The sequence below is a fragment of the Callithrix jacchus genome, chromosome 4, assembly GCF_049354715.1.
Source record: "Callithrix jacchus isolate 240 chromosome 4, calJac240_pri, whole genome shotgun sequence".
NCBI classification, from domain to species: Eukaryota; Metazoa; Chordata; class Mammalia; order Primates; family Cebidae; genus Callithrix; species Callithrix jacchus.
Genome location: NC_133505.1, coordinates 18908905 through 18929962, shown reverse-complemented (window position 1 = coordinate 18929962; position 21058 = coordinate 18908905). Strand labels below are relative to the sequence as shown.

The 21058-nt window shown below is 45.3% G+C and overlaps 1 protein-coding gene and 1 non-coding gene across 2 annotated transcripts in view; one reads left to right on the top strand and one right to left on the bottom strand.

The window, feature by feature from the left end:
* The first annotated feature begins 9481 nt into the window (after positions 1–9481).
* On the top strand, positions 9482–9623 carry LOC118153356 (small nucleolar RNA SNORA67). Its single transcript, XR_004742595.1, has one exon. It is a non-coding gene; the product is annotated as a small nucleolar RNA SNORA67 (small nucleolar RNA).
* A 4378-nt stretch (positions 9624–14001) lies between these two features.
* The window catches only part of ADTRP (androgen dependent TFPI regulating protein), a 64221-nt gene continuing 57164 nt past the window's right edge, over positions 14002–21058 (bottom strand). The window contains exon 6 of the mRNA XM_002746225.6: positions 14002–14301. Coding sequence (XP_002746271.1) covers positions 14267–14301 — 35 coding nt within the window. The 3' untranslated portion in view covers positions 14002–14266. The remainder of the gene's footprint in view (positions 14302–21058) is intronic.

Below are 21058 nucleotides of genomic sequence, written 5' to 3'. Positions count from 1 at the left end.
AAATACTCTATCTCCAAATATCAAGGAGGGCCTCTTTGTCTTTTGTTAATTGCAAAATGAGGTCAGGCTCGGTGGCTCACACCTGTAATCCCAGCACTTTGGGAGGCCAAGGAGAGTGAATCACCTGAGGTCAGGAGTTCGAAACCAGCCTGGCCAACATGGCAAAACTCTGTTTCTACTAAAAATACAAAAATTAGCCAGGTGTGATGGCAGTTGCCTGTAATCCCAGCTACTTGGGAGGCTGAGGCATGAGAATTGCTTGAACCCAGGAGGTGGAAGTTGCAGTGAACTGAGATCACATCACTGCACTCCAGCCGGGGTGACAGAGCAAGACTCCATCTCAATAAATCAATAAATAATACATTTTAAAAAGCAAGGTGAATTTGTCTCTAGGGCTCTGTGAGGCCAGAACTGCTTGGGAGGTATTCCCATACACTGGTGGGAAGAAAGGGGGTGCTACAGTGGACTGCATTCCCTTTACGTAAGCCTCCCGAAATTGGGTTATGTGTTGAAATGTTAATGCTTTGCACAGGCTTAGAGGGTTCTAAAATCTAGGCTTTCTAGACTCTGTGACAGTTACAGTATTTCGTTGTCTTCATCTTTATTCTGTTTGAACTTCAAGTTGGGGAATGGGTGCTGGGACATAGGATTTGGGATCCTCTTGTTGATTCTGTGAAGTCATGCAGACAGTGAGGGATCTTCTCTTCCATGAATGCCTTCTGCATCCTAGTGCCACCATCAGCTCCTCTATACTGTGATTTCACACTACATCTACCAGGCTTGCAAATTATAACCTATAAGTAACCGTCATTGGATTGGTAGAGCCTTTTAGTCAAGAGAACAGAGAAGGAAATGGGTGTTTATTGGATGCTGACTCTGGGCTAAATGTCCTCAGTCTATCATCATCATCATCAGTAGCACTAACACAAACAAGCATTGTGCTCCTCCTCTACATATGAGAAAGCCAAGCTCTGAAAGGTTGAATGAGTCACCCAAATGGTAAATGCTGTGTAAATGAGACTAACTGAATTTAGAGTACCTGTAAAGCTTGTGTTCTTTCACTTTGATGCTTTAGTACCCTGTGATGTGAGTATACACTTTGGTCTTTCTTTGTCCCTGGGATACTACCCCAGCTAAGACCCCTGTGATGTGAGTATACACTTTGGTCTTTCTTTGTCCCTGGGATACTACCCCAGCTAAGACATTCAGGGATCTCTGGGGTCTAGCCTGTAGATGGAGCTTCGAGGCAGCATGTCCCATGGCTCTGCAATGTCCATTGAGAGTGTGGCTTCATGGTGGTTGCGGCAACACTACAGTGGCCCCCCTACATGTGTGGTAGGATAGGAGGATGGTGCCTCCTCAACCCTTCATCCTTCACCGCTTGGGGGCAGTGATGAGGCCCTGACAGGTCTTTTTCAGTAACTGCCATAGTTTGGCCATGACCATGCTTCTCATTCCAGCTCCTAATGGCCTGCAGGTGGAATGCCTGCAGGTGAACACAGGTGGGGTGTATAGGCCACAGGATCAGTGATTGTGCTCCTTGCTGTGGGCCTCATGTATTGACCACTCTTGTTGAGCTTGTGTAATAGCTGACTTTGCTCCCAGGATGAAGACATGGTGGCCCCACAGCTGAAAGAACGCACGCCCAGGGATTTCCCTGACAGCTCCATGCCTTATGCAAGGTCATATGAACAGGGTGGTGGCATAGGGTTGGTTGTGAAATCTGTAGCCATCAGGACAGTGGCCTTCAGTAGCTTGTTCTGGAAGCCATGCCCCAGACCACCATCTTGCAGGCATCACTAGCCCCATGAGGACTATGCACCAAATGCAGACCTGTGCAGAGCAGACAGAGCCCCTGCAGCCTGGCTTCGGAGACAGAGCCTGTGGAACACCAAGTCCCGTTACTGTCTTGCGTGGAACAGTCTCCAAGATGAACTTTCAAAGAAACACTCACACAGTGAGTTTTCTTTCTGAAATCTGCTCCACTGAATGGCTTCATCCTAAGGAGGAGAGACTGTTGTTTCCTTGATGGGATGATGTAGGATTTGGGGAGACTCTTGAATGAAGAGAAGAGAGTTTGGCAAGCAGAAGTGGAAGGATTATTATAGGCCTATGAGTCACAGACACTGCAGGCAAACGACGCGGAGAGCGGAGGGTGGGCGAACCCACAGAAAGGAGGTGAGGCCAGGGGAGCCGAGGAAGAGGAGTGTAGCCGCCAGGGATCTCCAGAGAAGCTGGAGCAATGGAATGTGTACGTACCTAGAAAGAGATTTATTTTAAGGGCTTGGTTCACGTGATGACGGAGGCTGCCAAGTCCCAAATTATCAGGGCAGGCCAGCAGGCTAGAGACCAGGGAGAGCCCAGGCCGCAGTTCAAGTCCAAAGGCCATTTGTTGGCAGAATCCCCACAAGCTGCCTCCCTGGCTCCAGTAGTCTGTGCTCTTGTGACCTACTGAGGTCACAGGGAGACAAGAGGCAGCCGCACCAGAAAGCTTTGCAGAGGCGTCCGAGCCATTCGAGAGCCTGGCCCCACACTCCACCTCAGTCACCTCTGCTGTTGCACCCAAAGGGACGAGGTGCAAAATTTGCCAAGCACTTGCATGGCTGGGCAGTGGCTCTAGAAGGAAGCTAGAAACAAAGGCTCACTCAGATGATGTTCAAAACAACCTGAAGACCTCAGCTGCTGCCATAGGCAAGGAAAATAAAGGAGAATTCCCATATGGCAGGAACCTAGGCGGCTTCTAACCAGCCTTGGCTGGCCGAAACTGGCAGATCACGAGGTCAGGAGTTTGAGACAACCCTGGCCAATATGGTGAAACCCTGTCTCTACCAAAAAATACAAAAATTAGCCAGGTGTGGTGGCGATTGCCTGTAGTCCCAGCTACTCAGGAGGCTGAGGCAGGAGAATCACTGGAACCCAAAAGGCGGAGGTTGCGGTGAGCTGAGATCACACCACTGCACTCCAGCCTGGGCAACAGAGTGAGACTCCATCTCTAAAAAAAAAAAAAAGGAAAAATAAAAAACTCCCAGTGCCCCATCTGTAGCCCAGACCAATTCAGAATCTCTGGAGGAGAGATCTGGGCATTAGTACTTTTGGAAGATCCCTAGAAGGTGACTCCAAATATGCAGGCAAGGCTGCCTGGGCTCTGCCGTACACTCTTAGCAGCAATTCGTATTTCCCCATTCCCTTTGAGGCCCTCTTCTGTCCATTTACTCACTTGCCTGTCTGTTAAGGCTCAGGCTTAGGAAAGAGGGCGTTTCCACAATGACACCTGTGTCCTGAACCGGCACCCTTCCCACAGTGCCTCAGAAGATTTGAATGAAAATGTTTAATGTTTTGATCTTGAGGAAACAGAAGGAAGGGCTGTTGTTCCAGACATTGTGAAGCAAACAAGCAGGGTTTGGTAGAAGTTGCGTGGTTTAAAGGAAAGGGGGTAGGTGTCAGAGCCAGCCAAAATGAGCTCGGTGCTGTTATTGGGTGATTCTTTGTTGGGAAAATCTGTCAACTTTGCTGAGCTTCAGTTTCTTTATCCTTAATGCTGAGAGACTGATGCCCGTCTCTCTGAGCATGGTCAGGCCTAGAGATGATGAATTACAAATGCCTGTCCTGTGATGGGCACTCAGTAGATGGTATAAATTACTGGTGACTCCTTGAGCCGGGAAAGAGACGTCTGAAGAGTTAAAAGCTGAAATTTAACGTCTCAATCCCTTCATTTGTCAAATGGGGATAATGTATTGGGTTGAATATGATCTCACTCCTTTCACCCCCAATATGTATGTCCACCTTAAAACCTCAGAATGTTACCTTGTTTGGAATAAGATCTTTGCAGATGTGATGAATTTAGGATCCTAGATGTTCAGTAGACTCTAAACCCATGACTAGTGTCCTTATACCAGGAAGGACAGGGAGATGACACAGATTCCAGATTCTCTGTAAGGTAAGAGGTGCAGAGACACACAAGGAAGAATGCTGTGTGTGGAAAGAGGCAGATATTGCAGTAATGTGGCCACAAGCCAAGGATTAGTGGGCGCCACCAGCAAGAAAGAGTCTTCCTCAGAGGCTTCAGAGGAAGCAGAGTACTGCTGACGCCTTGATTTCAGACTGCCGGCTAGCAGAACTGTGGGAGAATACACTTCTATTATTTTTAAGCCACCTAGTTTGTGATACATGGCAATAGTAGCTCCAGGAAACTAAAACAGGTAATAATAGTAACTATACTACTTTTAGGTTATTGTAATTAAAATAAATTTATATTGCAAATATAATTAAATTTAGTAATAATGAAGTTTTAGCTAAATGAGAATTGGGATATAACTTGATCAAGACAGCTGCAGGTGGGCAGTTAAAAAAAAGAGAGAATTGGGATTATTTAGATGCTAGGTAAGCAGTCTAGTGTGAGGATCTCTGTGCTAGGAGCAAAGGCCACCGGCGCTTGGAGGGTCTTTCAAGAGTGACTGTGTGAGGGATACAGTGAAATGACAGGGGTTGAGTTTAGGAAGGAACAAGGTGAGACGCAGTAAGTTAACACCAAAGAGTGCCCTCTTGGGCACCTCTGCTTACCAACCAGGGAAGAGTGGCTGTCTACCCTTTGATCTCTATCTCACAAGCACCTCGTGCACAAATAGCTTAGCATCTTCTTGGCTCTCATCTTGGGGATCCCCCTTGAAGTTACACTTTCAATCCCATCCCCAATAAGCAACCACATAACCACGATTCATGCAGCTGTGGCACTTTCGTTAAGCCCACTAGAATAAACAGGTAAGTTTCCCTTTGTCATGTGTATATAGTCATGCAAATATTCCCTGCCCTACATGCTTGGGGTCTAAAACGGTTCCCAGGTGGACTTAGAGATGTTCATCTGTGAATTGGAAGGACATTTTGGAATGGTTCTTTCCTTTCCCTTGATTTGAGGATTAGGAAGAATCCACATTGCAGAGTGGGGAAACTATGAATTGGTGTCCAGCAGTTCTTCTGGCCTCTTCCTCTTAGTTCAGTGACATGTGAGGGTGATAAGAGGTTATGATGGCAGGATGAGTCTGGAAGGGAAAAAATCCTGGCAGTGATGCTGCAATCTATTTTCCAAGATAGAGAATTTTATTTAACCAGATGATTTTGAAAATTTGCACAGTTGCCAGGCGCAGTGGCTCACGCCTGTAATCCCAACACTTTGGGAGGCTGAGGTGGGCAGATCATCTGAGATCAGGAGTTCAAGACCAGCCTGACCAACATGGTAAAACCCCATCTCTGCTAAAAATACAAAATTAGCTGGGCGTGGTAGCACATGCCTATAATCCCAGCTACTCAGGAGGCTGAGACAAGAGAATCACTTGAACCTGGGAGGCAGAGGTTGCAGTGAACTGAGACCGCGCCATTGCACTCTAGCCTGGGCATCAAGAGCAACACTCCATCTCAACAAAAAAAAAAGTTGGCAAAGTTGAATTAATGCATACACATAAAATGACAATATAAGTGCATTTTAGCATGTAGTCAGAAAAATTTTCATAAGGAATAAAACATATCTAGATTGGGAGTCTTCAGAATCACGTACCAGATTCCTGGCAAGGTATTGTAAAAGTCATACAGTACATATTTCCCTAACTCTACGTCATCTAACTTCATTACTAGAATCTTAATAAAATTTAGTGTTGAGTGAAAACAAATCCCTAAAGTGTAACCAAATATATTTGCTCAGGCCAGACTTAAGCCTCAGCGGAAGGTTTCTAAGCTCTTATGGTAGAAGGGATCTTTTCCTTCTTTCCTGTTAGCATCTCAGAGGAGCTGAGTCTAGCAGAGCAGCTGCTAACAGAGGAAGCTGGGAAAGCCGGGCTTGGCTTTCCAAAGGTGCGGCAAGATGAAAGCAGGCAAGCCTCCAACACAAGCCTGCAAATGCCGGGGAGAGGACCACCATTTCCCTACACTCAGGCCACAGCGTGTATATGGCCAGGGACATACACTTAGTAGGCACTTTATAATGATTTGTATCATGAATGAACAAATCCTACAGTGTGGTGGAGTGGAGTGATAGCCAGCGAACTGAACTAGGTTGAACCGTATTATTACTATTGAATTCAGAAATTCATTATTTTAAAAAACACTATTATTGGATAAAGAAACCAATTTCATGGTTACGACATATTTTAAATAATGGAATAGGAAAGATTATCATAGAAAATAAAGGGGCATGTCACCCATGTAAGAGCAACTATGAGTTCATGAAACTTTCCACAGGAGTGTGTGTGTTGTGTTTCTACTGGGTTATGATGTAAAATGTGTTTCTGAGGGTACCAGTCAAGAAAGTTTGAGTACTGTTGGTGGAGTGGAAACTGTTCCGGCCATTTGGGTCAGATGGGTCTTGATTTGAATTCCTATGCCGCTGTCATACACTGAGCATGTTACTTAAACCCATCTGAGCATCACATACGCATTTTAAGTCAACCGTATAGTACGCACTGCGCTCAGCGTGGGGGATGCAGTGGTGAATAGAACATACTCTTGCCCTCAAAGAAACATAAAACATGCCTTAATAAGTATACGCCTCTCTTCAACACTTCAGCGTCTCTGTGACTGGTTGGTAAGACAGATGTCTGGGTAAAAAGAGATCTCGGAGGAGCTCAACACTGTTTGAGGTTCTTCAGGAGCCAAAGGAATCCTCATTTTTTCTTTGTCTTCTTTCTTCTTAAGCATGGCAACAGCTCATAGGTAGTAAAAGTTGTGATACTCATGCATTTTGAAGGAAATTCAATAAATGCCAATACCCGAGGCTTCTCCCATGGAACCATCCATGTTATATCACCCATGTTATCCAGTCTTTGTTTCCAGAATCATTGTAGGACCCTGATGACAGTGGCACCAGCTCTCAAATATAAATTCAAGAAAATTAAAAAATGGCATTGAATATCTACATGGAACTTCAGAAAGACACACACACACACACACACACGCCCACAAGCAATCACAGTAGTTTGAACAACAACAAAAAAACCATGACGCTGAAATTTGAAGGATGCAGAACCTAAGAGTCTAAGAAAGATTAATTCATGCTACCAACAAACATACATTTAAATTATGGGGAAAAAACATTGTGGCAACCCAACACCACTCTCTCAAGACAGAAAGCAGGCCAGATGTGGTGGCTCGTGCCTGTAATCCCACCACTTTGGCAGGCCAAGGTGGGCAGATTGCTTGAGGCTGGAAGTTCAAGACCAGTCTGGCCAACACGGTGAAACCCTGTCTCTACTAAAAATACAAAAATTTTCTAGGCATCATGGCACATATCTGTAATTCCAGTCTCTTGGGAGGCTGAAGCATGAGAATTGCTTGAACCTGGGTGGCAGAGGTTGCAGTGAGCCATGATCATACCACTGCACTCCAGCTTGGGTGACAGAGTGAGACTCCAGCCAAAAAAAAAAACAAAAAACACCGGGTGCAGTGGCTCGTGCCTGTAATCCCAGCACTTTGGGAGGCTAAGGCAGGTAGATCTTGAGGTTAGGAGTTCAAGACCGCCAGCCTGGCCAACATGGTGAAGCCCTGTTCTTACTAAAGACACAAAAAAATAGCTAGGCGTGGTGGTGTGCACTTTTGTAATCCCAGCTACTTGGGTGAGGCAGAAGAATCACTTGAACCTGGGAGATGGAGGTTGCAGTGAGCTGAGATCACACCATTGCACTCCAGCCTGGGTGACAGGATAAGACTCTGTCTCAAAAAAAAAAAAAAAAAAGGAAGTTTAAATTCCTGTAGTGCCAGCCAGATAATCAAGACTGGAAAGAGAGTGGCACATCACAGCTATGTTCCCTCTGTCCACCCCTCCAAGGACGTGCAGAATTTAATTGCCCCATCAGCTGCCAAAACCAGCTTCATTTGGGGGTGCTCTACCCATCAAGTAGCTCTCTCAGGGAGAGGAGCAGAACACTCATAACCTGCATCTCTTGGAAAATCACATGGTGAAAAATTATGAACTAGGCAATGTTGGTCCTTGGAGTCTACAGCTGACCCTTCCGCACCTGCTTCTTTACTAACAATATCCTCATTTTCACTCTGCCGAGCACGCCCTCCCTTTATTAAGACATGCTTTCAAATCATCAAATATCCTTCACTGAGAATTGAACATGCATGAGTTTCACAGGTCACTGCTCTCAATATTTATATGTTAAATCTGGCTCTCCATATGAAATGGGAGGCTTTATTAGTGAAAGGTTATTATTATTATTTTTGGTATATTAGCAAGATATTTAGGGTGGCAGTGAGAACAGAGGCCCTTTTCATGGCCCCTGAAGAACTACACCATGCAAGAGGCTGATGACATCATGGTGATAATGATGTAAGAGTCAGACTAGACCAGGTCTTCATGATAAGCACTTGCCATCTGTCAGGAAGGGGTGAGAAGCTCCTAACGTAAAATGAATTCTGATGTAAACAAGGTTTGTCTTCAACGTCCCCCACCTCCTGTTTAAGGATCAGTCTTCCTGACTCAGACCCTGGTAGCACATAGGCTCTCCTTTGAGTTATCAGGGCATCTAATCCTCCATTCTAGAGTTCCCCTGCATGCAAGCCATTTATCCTCCAAGCCATTCCTCATCTTCTTCTTTTCATCAAATGTATCTGCTATGTGTCCTATTCTATCAATATTCATTCCACTAGTAGGTCACATGAAACTATAATTTGCTCATCACTGTCAATAGGATTGTGGTATGTAAGACAGAGAGAGTATCTGAAATGAAACAATGACTCTAATGCTGAGAAAATCAGCTTCCAGGGAAGCCTAGGGTGGAAGATAACTGGTGATGATGCCTGTAAGATTAAGAAGCTAGAAGGAATTCTCAAGCCCTTCTGTATTTTGAGTACTTTCTAATGGTGCAGAGGCTTTGATGGAGATATAAAGAGATGGGCATAGCCCCTAGTCCCAGGAGTTTTCAATCAAGCAGGTGGGATGGTGAATTAGGTTGTTCTTGCATTGCTATAAAGAAATACCTGAAGCTGGGTAATTTATATATTTAAAAAAAAAAAGAGGTTTGATTGGCTTACAGTTCTGCAGGCTTTACAGGAAGAATGGTGCTGGCATCTCCTAGGCTTCTGGGGAAGCTTCAGAAGCTTACAATCATGGGAGAAGGTGAAGGGGGAGCAGGCACATTACATAGCAAGAATGGAAGAAGAGAGATGTGGGGAGGAGTTCCACACACTTTTAGACAACCAGATCTTGCCAGAACTCACTATGGCGAGGCCAGCCCCAAGAAGATGGCATAAAACCATTCATGAGAAATCCACTCCCATGAGCCAAACACCTCCCATCAGGCCCCACCTCCAACACTGGGGATCAGGATTCAACATGAGATTTCAAGGAGACAACACCCAAACTATATCAGATGGAGATCTTGGGTGCCAGGCACTTGCCTCCACTACTTGCAATAATCTTATTTAATTGTGGTGGTATCATCCTTTAACTTTTCAGACAAGAGACCAAGGCTCAGAGAAGTAAACTACTCTCATCCAGGGTGAGTTCCTCTCCAAGGGGCTGACTAGTGCCCCTGTTAGGACAGTAGCAACTTGGAATAAAATCTGGCATGTCTAAGGCCTTAAAGGAACCAGGGATGCTGACTTCCTTTGTGTTCCTTTGGCGGGCTACATGGCATACTTAAGTTCCTTCTGGATAGACTGTGTCCTCTTATTCACATGCTGAAGTTGCTACACATTTTTAAACAAATAAATGAATAATAATTTTTTCTAAAAAGTAACTGATTTTCTCTAGGTTCAATACAGATAGCCAGCCATGGAGTCAGAATTTGAACTCAGATCTAGTCTGGTTCTGAAGCCGCTGTTCTTTCCAGTTGTGAGACAAAGGAGCAAATGTGAGAGGCCCCTTTTGCTCACTTCTGCTTGCCAGCTGAATTTCACAAAAGTCCCCAACTGTGAATATGTGCAGCCCTTTGAAAGATGCTTTGAAGATGAAACCTTGAACAGGGTTAGTGTTTATGCCTCCGTAATCTACAACCAGATGCATTCTTACACCCAAGCCTTGATGGGATTCTGCTGCGATGTAACTTCTGAGCAAGTTTGGTGTGACTGTGCAGTGCTGAACCTCCACTTCCTCCGTATAAGCAGTGGGCTGAAGGCTTGGGCTGGAGCAGTCTCACAGGATCTCTCTGAAAGGCTGTTCCCAGTTATAGGCCTTGGTGTGTAGTCCTCAGTAAGACTTTTGAATACAACTTTAATTCTTTCCATACCATTCCAGAAACAGAAGCCAAGGGGGACAGGTGAAGGAGAGAGCAATGGCATGGTGTGCATAGCGGATGTGGACTGCTGCTGCGGAGTTAAGAGTAGGCAGCAGGCCCAGTGCCCTGGACAGGCAAGGAAAAGCTTTTTCAGAGAGCTGGGAAGTGGCACTCCAGCGAGGTCTGAAGCCATGGAGGATGACTTATTTATTCCACAGTAACTAGAAGAGGAGGGGTCTTTCCAGGGAGTGTGAACAGTTTAAGCAAAGGCTTGGGAGGAGGAATAAAAATGTTCTGGGGCTGGGCGTGGTGGCTTATGCCTGTAATCCCAGCACTTTGGGAGGCCGAGGCGGGTGGATCACGAGATCAAGAGATCGAGACCATCCTGGTCAACATGGTGAAACCCTGTCTCTACTAAAAATACAAAAAATTAGCTGGGCATGGTGGTACGTGCCTGTAATCCCAGCTACGCAGGAGGCTGAGGCAGGAGAATTGCCTGAACCCAGGAGGCGGAGGTTGCAGTGAGCCAGGATCGCGCCATTGCACTCCAGCCTGGGTAACAAGAGAGAAACTCCGTCTCAAAAAAAAAAAAAAAAAAATGTTCTGGATGTGGGAGGGGGAGCTGGCTAAGGGACTGGAATTTATTCCTTGTGGACCATCTTCTCATCACGTGCTCCTTACCTCATTGTAGTTCAAAGGAGGGAAACAGAGTCAAAAGCAGGAGGGAGGTTTCTCTCTAAGTGGACAGAGGCTCAGCAAACCCAGCCTTCCCTGAAGTCTTACCTGGAGCCACTGCTTGGGGAAGAACGTGTTCAGGCCACAGTGTCCCGAGGCTGGGGCACCCTTTCTCAGAAGCCCCTGTGGTCCTGCTGCTCATGAGCCTCCTGGGAGGAAGGGCCAGGGAGCCAGGTGGTTCCTCTTTCCCCTCTGGAATCCTGGCCCGTTTCCATGTACATAACCCAGCTTAATCCACTGAAACAGGAGCTGCAAGGCAGGTTCTTTCTCTTTTTTTCCACTCCAAGACACGGAAACCTTTATTTTCTCCCTACACCACAAACCGGTACTGTTAAATAATATTGGATAATTGCACCTGTCGTACTCCCCATATTGTGCTGAGGAAAAATAATTGCTGGTTTTCTGCTTTGCCGTTTAGCTGTGACTCCGTCATTTGACTCGGAGCATGTCATTTTCTCCCATTTTAGACTGTGTACAGTTAAACCCTGTGAAAGGACTCACAGATAGCGGCCCTGCGTGTGTGAGTGGGCGCGGGCCTCATTCAGCAACGATTTCTAATTTATACAGCATTGAAAATCCACAGCTATAAATAAACAGTTCTGACTGGCTTTGCTGCCTACTCAAATGCTTTATTAAAAAAAAAGTCATGAGCAACTGCTTGAGAAAGGAAAATAAGAATGCCTGGATGTGGATTCTGGTTCCTGGATCCTGGGCTTGGGAGGGAGACGCCCCAGCTTGGGACCTGCTCAGTGCTCAGCCCCTCTGGTTTCCGGAAGGCCTGGCCTCCTCGCTCCTCACTCAGCCCCTCACGCTCCCCACGTGTGGGTGCAATGTGTTTGGGGATTACAGTATGTGAAACTGGCTTCCTGTTATGACAAGTATTGCAAGTGAGTAGGTGCAGAGGAGCTGAAAATAGCTTAAGAAATGTAGAAGCCTTCTGGGGAGAGGATGGGGTTAAGGAATTGTTTAGGCAACAAGTCTTCTACCCAAATTCAAAACTGGTTTCAAATGTGAGACAGCAACACCGGAACAGAAGCTTGAGTATAGGCCAGTTCCTGGGGTAGTGGTGGAGGTGCCCTTCCTCCTCCTGCCATGGGGATAGTTTCCATCAATTTGGGGTCTCCTGACCACCTTCTTTTGCCCAGCTCTGCAAGATGTGGACACATTTTTGTTTTGTTTTTTAAATAAAGGTTTTTGGATGACCCAGTACTGCTTTGTTCTATAAAAAAGAGGAAGGAAAGTGGGCTCAGGAATCAACTATCTGTGTGACCTTGGACTTGGCATTTCCCTGCTCTGAACGCAGAGGTGTGCTGGAGCCAGTTTGCACAGGCTCTCAAGGACTTGACAAAGGCCAGGGGGAGAGTATTTACATGGTGGACATGGGCAGACATTATCAATCAGAGTTTGACATCTTTTCCCCCAGAGAGTGGGTTGTTAAATATTCCCCAGCACGCCGCCATCAGAAACTCTGCTCATTTATAAAATGAGAACGTAACTCATCTCCTACTTACAAAGTTTCCGTGGGCTAAAATAAGTGAGAGTGATGATAAATTACTTGACACTATACAAATATTGCTGGTATCATCATGTGGTTTCTATAGTTGTCATTTTCTATTAAGGGCCTACCATAGCGCTATGTAATCTGCAAACACCATATATCTTTTAACAAATGTTTAATCAGTGTGTTAGTGTTTTGTTGCTCTAGCGTTGGGAGAGATATTGCGGGATGGCCAGGCATGCTGCCATCAAGGTTTAATTTGGTCTTAGGGCCAGTAACGCCACAAATAGAAACCTGCAGGCTCATCCCCACCAAGAGCTTACTAGGACTGAGAGTTATACAGCCCGAGTCACCTTTGGGGGGTGGAAAATTTGGGTGATCCCCTGAGGGCTTCACATTTGGGGAATTTCCACTGTGGCAACTGCTTCTGGCCTCCAGCTGAGACCAGGCGCTTGTAGCAGTGAAAAGGCAGCAGTAGGTGTGGGGACAGAGGTGGTAGTCCCAGGTCCATACGGAAAAGACTTGAGGCTCATATTAACAGAGCAGTAGAAAAAGGAGTGGAGATTAAGCAGGTTTCTTGGTACCTGTCCTGGTCTTCCCTTCTGCCGCCTTCCTCCCTTCTGTAACCCTTCAAGACCACTCTTGCTCCTTTTCACTACATTTCTCCTATGTAATGTTAGGTTAGGAAGTCCAAGTACAGTTTACTTTCATGTCCACACCCCAACCCATATGACCTGGTGACATACAAATAGACTCAACTATGTTTACCTACCAATAGACATTTGCCATTTGTGTTCTTTAAAAAATGTACCCACAAATAAAAGCCAGGAAAATACCACTAGGAGAATCGCAGCAGGGATTATGAATCCTTGTTAAGCATCTGAAAATCAGCTTTGTTAAACCACACGCTAATTCAGAAAAGTGCTTTGTAGCAAAGCAGTCTCAACAGCCCTCCTAATTATATCACTTCCCATCCAGATTCTTCTGCAAGTAGAATGTACTAATATACCATTTGTTTGATGAATTAATCAATGTTCAAATGGAAGAGGTTTTGACAACGTCACTATGTTGGATGTTTATACCTGCCCTGAACGCTTGCTCAGAAGAGAAACACATTTTCCAGTATTTTTTATGACTTACTTTTTCATTGCCTCCAATAAATTTGCTATTATCTCAAGCAGACAGACAGCTTCAGTACCAGCCACCTCCCTTCATTTTTAGATTATTGAAAAAAAATAGATGAGCAATCCATGAAAATAATCAGCTTACTGAAATGCCTGTTTTTTAAAGAAAAGTTGGGATTATAAAAAAAAAAAAAAAAGGCCCAGGACTGGTATCTAGGAGACCTGGGAGACAGAAGTCGTTGTCCTGGTTCTGGCGCTAAGTAACCCTTTTGCCTTCTACAGGTAACTTCTCATCTACATCCTCAGCATCCTCCTCTGTAAACTGAAGGGTTTAAATGACTCTAAGTTCCTCTTTTTCTCTCTCTGGATGTTCTCTAACACCAAGTTTATGTGGGTTTTTTCAGCCTTTGCCCAGATTTTAACCAGAGACCATCCTCCATGAAAGTCAGACAAAGATAATCTATTCTGAGACGGCAGGAGTTGTTTTTGGCATGTGTAGTCAACTTTTCATAAAACCAAGAGTTCTCAAGTTAAGCTACCTTCACGACCCTCGTATTACATTTAATTATCACTCCCTGCCACTCCTACCTTCCTAGGTTGCTCCACCACCTCTCCCCACCAGGAAAAAAAAAAAAAAAAAAAAAAAGCATGAGAAAAATCTCTTGTGTTTTCTTCCTTCTTGGTTCTTGGAAAATGGTTTGTAATCACTTCCTCTTCTTCTGTGGCTGCATCATGTCACCTGTACAAACAAGAACAGAGAGAGACCTCAGGCTTCAGCTTTCCCTAGGGGGTATTTTTGTTGTGGGTAGAGATTCATCCTGACTTGGGGCTGTGGCAAGTCAAACACGCTTTTCCCAAGGTGACGAGATACAGTTGAAGGAGTTGTGACACACAGCTGCCACGACTACAAGAGATGTTCTCTGCCCTCCTCCCTCAGTGCTGGGCTCACAGTTAGCCAGGCACCCATGAAACCGTTTGCCTTAAGGTGCTCTGCGTAGCTAAGAGGAGGCGTATTGCTGTGGCTTTGAGTGAGTGTTTGCAGGCTACACACAATCCATCAGCAAACTTTGAGACTTTGCGGATGGAGATGAAGAGACCACATCAAATTAGAGAAGAAATAGAAGGGTAGATGTTCACCTAATTGGGGTCATTCTATGACCTCTTAGCAAATAATTCATCAGCCTGGTGAAAAAGTACTGGCATATGGATGAGGTTTTAGGAAGCTCATTAGAGGGGCATTATTCTACTGAAATTATAGCATTAGATTTGTAGGATGACTTCTATTCAGCCAACAAGTTGGTGCTCCATATTTAATGATCATAAATCTTTGTGTAAGCTCTGCAATTTATGAAATTTCATTAGCTCATTATCCTTTGTGCTTGTTGCCAAATACTATCAATCCTACTTTAAAAATTCAGTATCTTCTCCGTTCCGGAGCTTAGAGCCCCGGTAGCTCTGGTTTGGTATTCCTGCAGCAGGTCCGTGCTCCTAATTCCATGGTTCAGCCTTCAGACCCTGCCACCTTCATCAATTCCATCCTTAACAGTAAACGTCAGATATTTATACTAATTCCATTCTGCTGGAACTCCACTTCTTAGAGGCTATTGTGACTGGTGACTTGAAGTCCTGTTTGTGGCCCCTTAATCACACTGATTTCCCAGGATGGCCACCTCTTGATCACACAGTCCTCACAGCTGTCCTTGCATTCATCTCATGCAAAATGTTCAAGATCAAAGCTCTCTCTTCTTCATCTACTCCTCGTCAATCTAGATTACCCCCGTCACTTCAGCCAAGACTTAGTGTTTATCAAGCTTTATGGGCTTCATGTTGTTTTCACTGATATGTCTACTTCTTTCTCTTCTGTTTGGTTTTTGTTTTTTCTGAGACAAGTTCTCATGCTGTTGCCCAGGCTGGCGTTTGTGGCACAATCACAGCTCACTGCGGCCTTGAACTCCTGGACTGGAGTAAATCTTCAACTTCAGTCTCCTGACTAGTTGGGACTATAGGTGTACACCACCATGCCCAGCTATTCCTTTTCTTCTTTTTTTTTTTTTTTTTCACTTTTTTATTAGATAACGGGGTCTAGCTATGTTGCTCAGGATGATCTTGAACCCCTGGCCTCATCGTAAGAGATCATCCCATCTCGGCCTCCCAAAGTGCTAGGAATACAGGCAAGAGTCACCACGCTTAGCCTTATTTTCCATGTTTGATGTGAATTCTCTCCTCCCTAGTTAGGCAGTCTCTACATGAGGTCTATAATTATGAGCACAGTACCTCCTCTTTTTGTAGAGTATCTGGGCCTTTAATGAATTCTTTTTCAATTAAATAAGCAGCTCACATCTAAGAGGGACAATATAAACTTCTCAAATTTCTACCTCCTGCAGTCACGCTGAGGGTTCCTAAAACTTTTTTTATTTTTATTATTGTTTCCTAAAACTTTCTTTTATATATGTTGTTTACCAATCCTCAGGCCCTCGAGCCTAACTGTCATCATAACCTCAATCCTTCCACCCAGGTGTCAAGGACTGAAGACTTCTTTCTCCGTTTAAGAAACAGAACACAAAGGTTTGGACAAAAACCACCCAGGAGCAGAAGTGGTGGTGTAAGCTCTGCTGGGGGAGGAGAGCAGGTGTCTCCTTCCACTGGATTAGAGTCCTCTGTCCAAAACCAAGTAGCTAGGAGGAACACTAAGAAATGCCCACATACCCATCCATGTGCTAGAGAAGGCACTGTCCCCAGATGGGTCTCTGTGGTGCTCCCACAGTCATTTTGTTCTGTAGGGACTCACACGGCATGAACATTGTAAAATCATGTTTCTTTTTGCTTCTAGCAGATGGGAATGCGAGTGGGGTCTTAGTCCTGAATTCTCACAGAGCTAAGCAGTTTCTAGGCTTCTTTCAGCCTTTGAAATTTATCTCTGGTCATGCTTTTCTTTGCTTTTTTTGAGACAGGGTCTTGCTCTGTTACCCAGGCTGGAATGCGGTGGTGTGATCTCAGCTCACTGCAACATCCACCTCCCAGGTTCAAGCAATTCTTCCACCTCAGTCTCTTTAAGTATCTGGGACTATAAGTGTGCATCACCACACCCAGCTATTTTTTTTTTTTTTTTGTATTTTTAGTAGAGACGGGGTTTCACCATGTTAGCCAGGCTGCTCTTGAACTCCAGAGCTCAAGTGATCCACCCACCTCGGCCTCCCAAAGTACTGAGATTACAGACATGAGCCACTGTGCCTGACCCGCTGATGACGTTTCTATAGTGCATAGCTGGAAATAAGGAAAGTGTTGACTTAATAATAGATCATATATCCTACCCAAACCAAATTTGCAAAATGGATTTCAAGTTGTAACTGCAAAATTATGTTTATTATAAATCTCTTCTTGATTGAGAGAATTTTTCCCAGTCAAAAATATCCTAGTTGGCAGCTAGGAAGTTAGATTCACCCCTGCCTTGTTCTATTCCTTTATCCTCTGTCAGATAGTACCAAGGACTAGAAATATTTTTATAGCCCTGATATTTTGCCTGATATGCTTGGCTGGTGACTTCCAAGTGGGCCACTGGAAGCAGAGACCCCAGCTGTGTCTTAGGATTTCAGAAGCAGAGATTCCAATGAATTCTAGACTCCATCTTTGCAAGATCTGAACGTTTTCTGCCGGCATGGCAAAGAAATTACTGTTTCAATCAGCACCACCATGGATACCATATATAATTATATACCTTATTATTCCAATAGTTAGAACTCAGGATAAATCAAAACATAGTCTTCCCACAGATTTACACCTATGTATCGACAACCACAAAAACGAATAGGAGGAATTGAAAATTTGAAGAACATTTGCCTGGTTTCAGTGGGCTGACTCAGAAAAGAGCAAGAAGGCAGATGACTGGGGGGATAGCGGGCATTAGGGAAATGAGGTCTGGCCGCTGATAATCCTACGTCCATGCTGCTGAAGTCCAGGGAGGAGAAGGATCTGAGGGCTGGCTGGAGAAACTCCTGTGGGAAAGAGGCTGAGGAAGATGGAGGAATGCTAACCCAGAGCAGGCCCTTTTTTGAGTTTAGGGAGATGACGTTAGGACAAGAAAGGCAAAATGGACATAAATTTCTGTTATTGACTAAACGCTACCCCAGCAGGACCATGCTTTAGAAGTACCTGTGGAGTCTTGCATGATACAATTCTTTTGTTACAGAATAATCAGAGTTAATAAGACAAACCTCATCTAAGCCCTTCATGAATAAAACAAGGAGGTGAACTGGACAGCCTCTAGGCAGCTTTCATCAAAAAAATCTCCTTATAAAAAACCTGGTCTATGACAAATAATATTAAAAGAAGCCTTCAATGTCATTTTGTCCAAGACACAGTCACAGCGCTGCTTGGCCAGACTGGAATCTTCAGCTTACAGTCTGTCCTTAGGATGAAAAGGACCTGCGGTCTTGGGGGCCCTGAGAAAGGGCAGCCTGACACCTGGCATGTGTCTCTCAGGGGCATAGGGAGAGGGATCGCAGGTCCTGGGTAAGCTGACTGTCTCTCCAGCCACCCTACATAGCAGAGGCCCTGCCATTTGGGCCTAGAGATGCTTATCCCCATTCTGTGCCCCATATCTTTTGTGGGTTTTCACTTCCTGAGGGGCTTGTGACCTGGTGTCAGTATCCTTGTGTCCTATCAGTCATTAAGAAACAAAAAAGGAAATTAAGCACTTAAGGGACAGAGAAGGGAGCCTTTAATGATGCCCTGATCACCTCTGGCCCCCAGTCAATGTGGAGGAGAACCTACCCAGGCATGCCGGATGTTTGGTCATGGTCGTGGGGAGCCAAGCCCTCAATGTCCTGCCAGAGACGGCGTCCCCCGCCTGCTTCTACCATGGTTTGAAGTCAACATTCCATCTAACTCCTCCCAAAAAGTAGAAATGGAGTCTTTCAGGGTGGATGACTGGTCCCAGTAACTGACTGTGTGCCCCATGACACAGAAAGGCTAGCACAGGGCAGTGAGATGGTGATAGGTCAGATGGTGACAGGGAGTGAGACAGTGACAGGTCAACATGGCCCTGCGGCCTCTTGAGAGTTTTCTGAGGCACAGTGAGTTCTTAAATGACAACACTTGCCTCCCTGATGCTCAAATCCAGTTCCCTGCAACTGCGTGCCCTGGGAGGACCTCATCATACACTTTCCAAGTTAACATGTGATTCCCGATAGCATTTCTTAGTGTAGTCCTTCTTGCAATCCTGTCCAGATTCACCCACTGATATGGAACAGGAGGAGGGACAAAGTGAGTAGATGTTCAGTAACTTTGACCATCACCACCGACACCCTTCCGAGTCGAGCGCCACACTTAGGAGAGCACCACACTGCACAACACTGCATGTAAACAGAATTATCCACACTGGGAGAAGTCCACGGTCCTGAGATGTCCTCGCCCCAGCAGCAACAGTATGTCTGGAGTATGTGTTAGAAGAGCAGAATCTCAAACCGCATCCCAGATCCACTGAACTAGACATTTTAACAAGGTCTCCAGGTTCCCCAAGATCATCTTTATTTTTTTGAGATGGAGGCTTGCTCTTGTTTCCCAGGCTGGAGTACAATGGTGCGATCCTGGCTCACTGCAACCTCCTCCTCTCAGGTTCAAGCTATTCTTCTGCTTCAGCCTCCAGAGTAACTGGGACTACAGGCGCATGCCACCACGCCCAGCTAATTTTTATATTTTTAGTAGAGATGGGGTTTCAATCTCTTGACCTTATGATCTGTCCACCTTGGCCTCCCAAAGTGCTGGGATTACAGGCGTGAACCAGCCTGCGGGCTGACCTTGCCTAGTATTCTTGACCACTTGGTGCTTGACTGGTGACTTCTAACCCCCAGTCCCTGGAAGAAGAGATTCCTATTATGTCTCAGGATTTCAGAATCAGAGATTCCAACAAATTGTAGCCCCCATTAGCCTGATCTCCTTTTCACTACAAGTTCCTGAGAATGTGCATCATCTCTGTCCATCTGCTGTCAGGTGGCTGTTACTTTTAATCACTTTGAGCTGGGAAATTGGTAATTTATGCATCAACTTGAAGGGGAGAATGAGGGGAATAAGGTGCACAGCAGTGGTGACTAACTCTCTATGCCAGGCCCTGCTGTAGGCTCTAGATGCTCAACAAGTCATCTGAGGTTCTCCGTGAGCCTCAGAAGAGGCCACCAGCATTGTCTCCACTGGGACAAGAGAAAGCTGGGACACAGAGACCTTCAGTGTCTTGCCCAGTCTCACAGGTACAAGTGGCAGGGCCAAGATAGAAACCGAGGCAGTTTGGCTCCATACTTTTCCTCTAACCTCAGTCCCCGACTGCCTCCCTGAAGCATTCATTTGAATTTCTGCTCTTACCGAAGGGGGCTCAGGCTGTGGAAGGAGATAAAATGTAGGCTTAGTTCTGGTAGGACAGAATACATGACTATAAGTTTCCAGAACTGAAGATCTGGAGAGAGGCTCTAGGTAGGGGAACCAGACAACTGAGTGCCCATGCCTGGACAGTATTAAACCTGATGAACACTGGCACAGACAGGCATAGGCAGGGATCATCTCGGGCCACCTGGGCTTGGTGGTCACTCTATTTAGAGGCGGTCTGATCACTGAGGAATCGAAGCACATCGCCATAGGACACATAGTTGGTTTGTGGCCAGGTGAGGGACACACGCTGGCTTTCATAATTCCTATTCCAGTGCTTTCCCCTGTTTAATACTTTCTGCCCTAATCTTCTGTTTAAGAACTTTCCAATTGGTACACCCCATCATCACTGTCCTGTCCCCCTTAACGTCCCTGCTCAATATACTACAGCTGTTAGAGTCACTTTTTATCTGCTGTCTCCAGAATACCTTTGCAAAAGTTCTACTTTACAACTAGGAAAAAAGTCCTTGGCTATCCTATTGTCTGCACTGATTGATGCAATAAGGAAGCTAATAGAAATAGGGGATTTTAAGATGAACAACACAGGTGCCTCATCCGCAAGACACCTGAGGTCTAGTGGAAAAATAAATCCAATAGCAGGCATGGTGAAACGGGAAGGCTGGTGATTGGGAGATAAAGGGGGAAGCACTGGGAAGGACACAAAGTCAAACCCGAGCTGACCAGGGAAGGTGTCCTGAAGAGGTGAGTGTTGAAATGAATGAGTATGAGCCAGGCAAAGACTGGAGGACAGGAGAGACGGAATCCCTCAGAGGTAAGAAACGATATCAATGTGGAGGGAAAACCAGCAGTTTGGTGCCACTGGGGCACAAATATAGAAGAGCAAAAGCCAAAGCAGGGACTGGGTCACAGAGGCCCTTGTGTGTCATTCCAAGGGTGTGGACATTCTTCTGTAAATTGGGGGAAGCCCTAAAGTGTTTTCAGTAGAACAGGACATGGGGAAATGTGTTCACATAGATTGTTTAGCTTTCAGCAACGTAAAAGTGTTCACTGCATTGCAACTTCAATGAATTGAATTTTTTGTTTAATTTTTATTAAATTATAATTAATAAAGATCTGTTCAG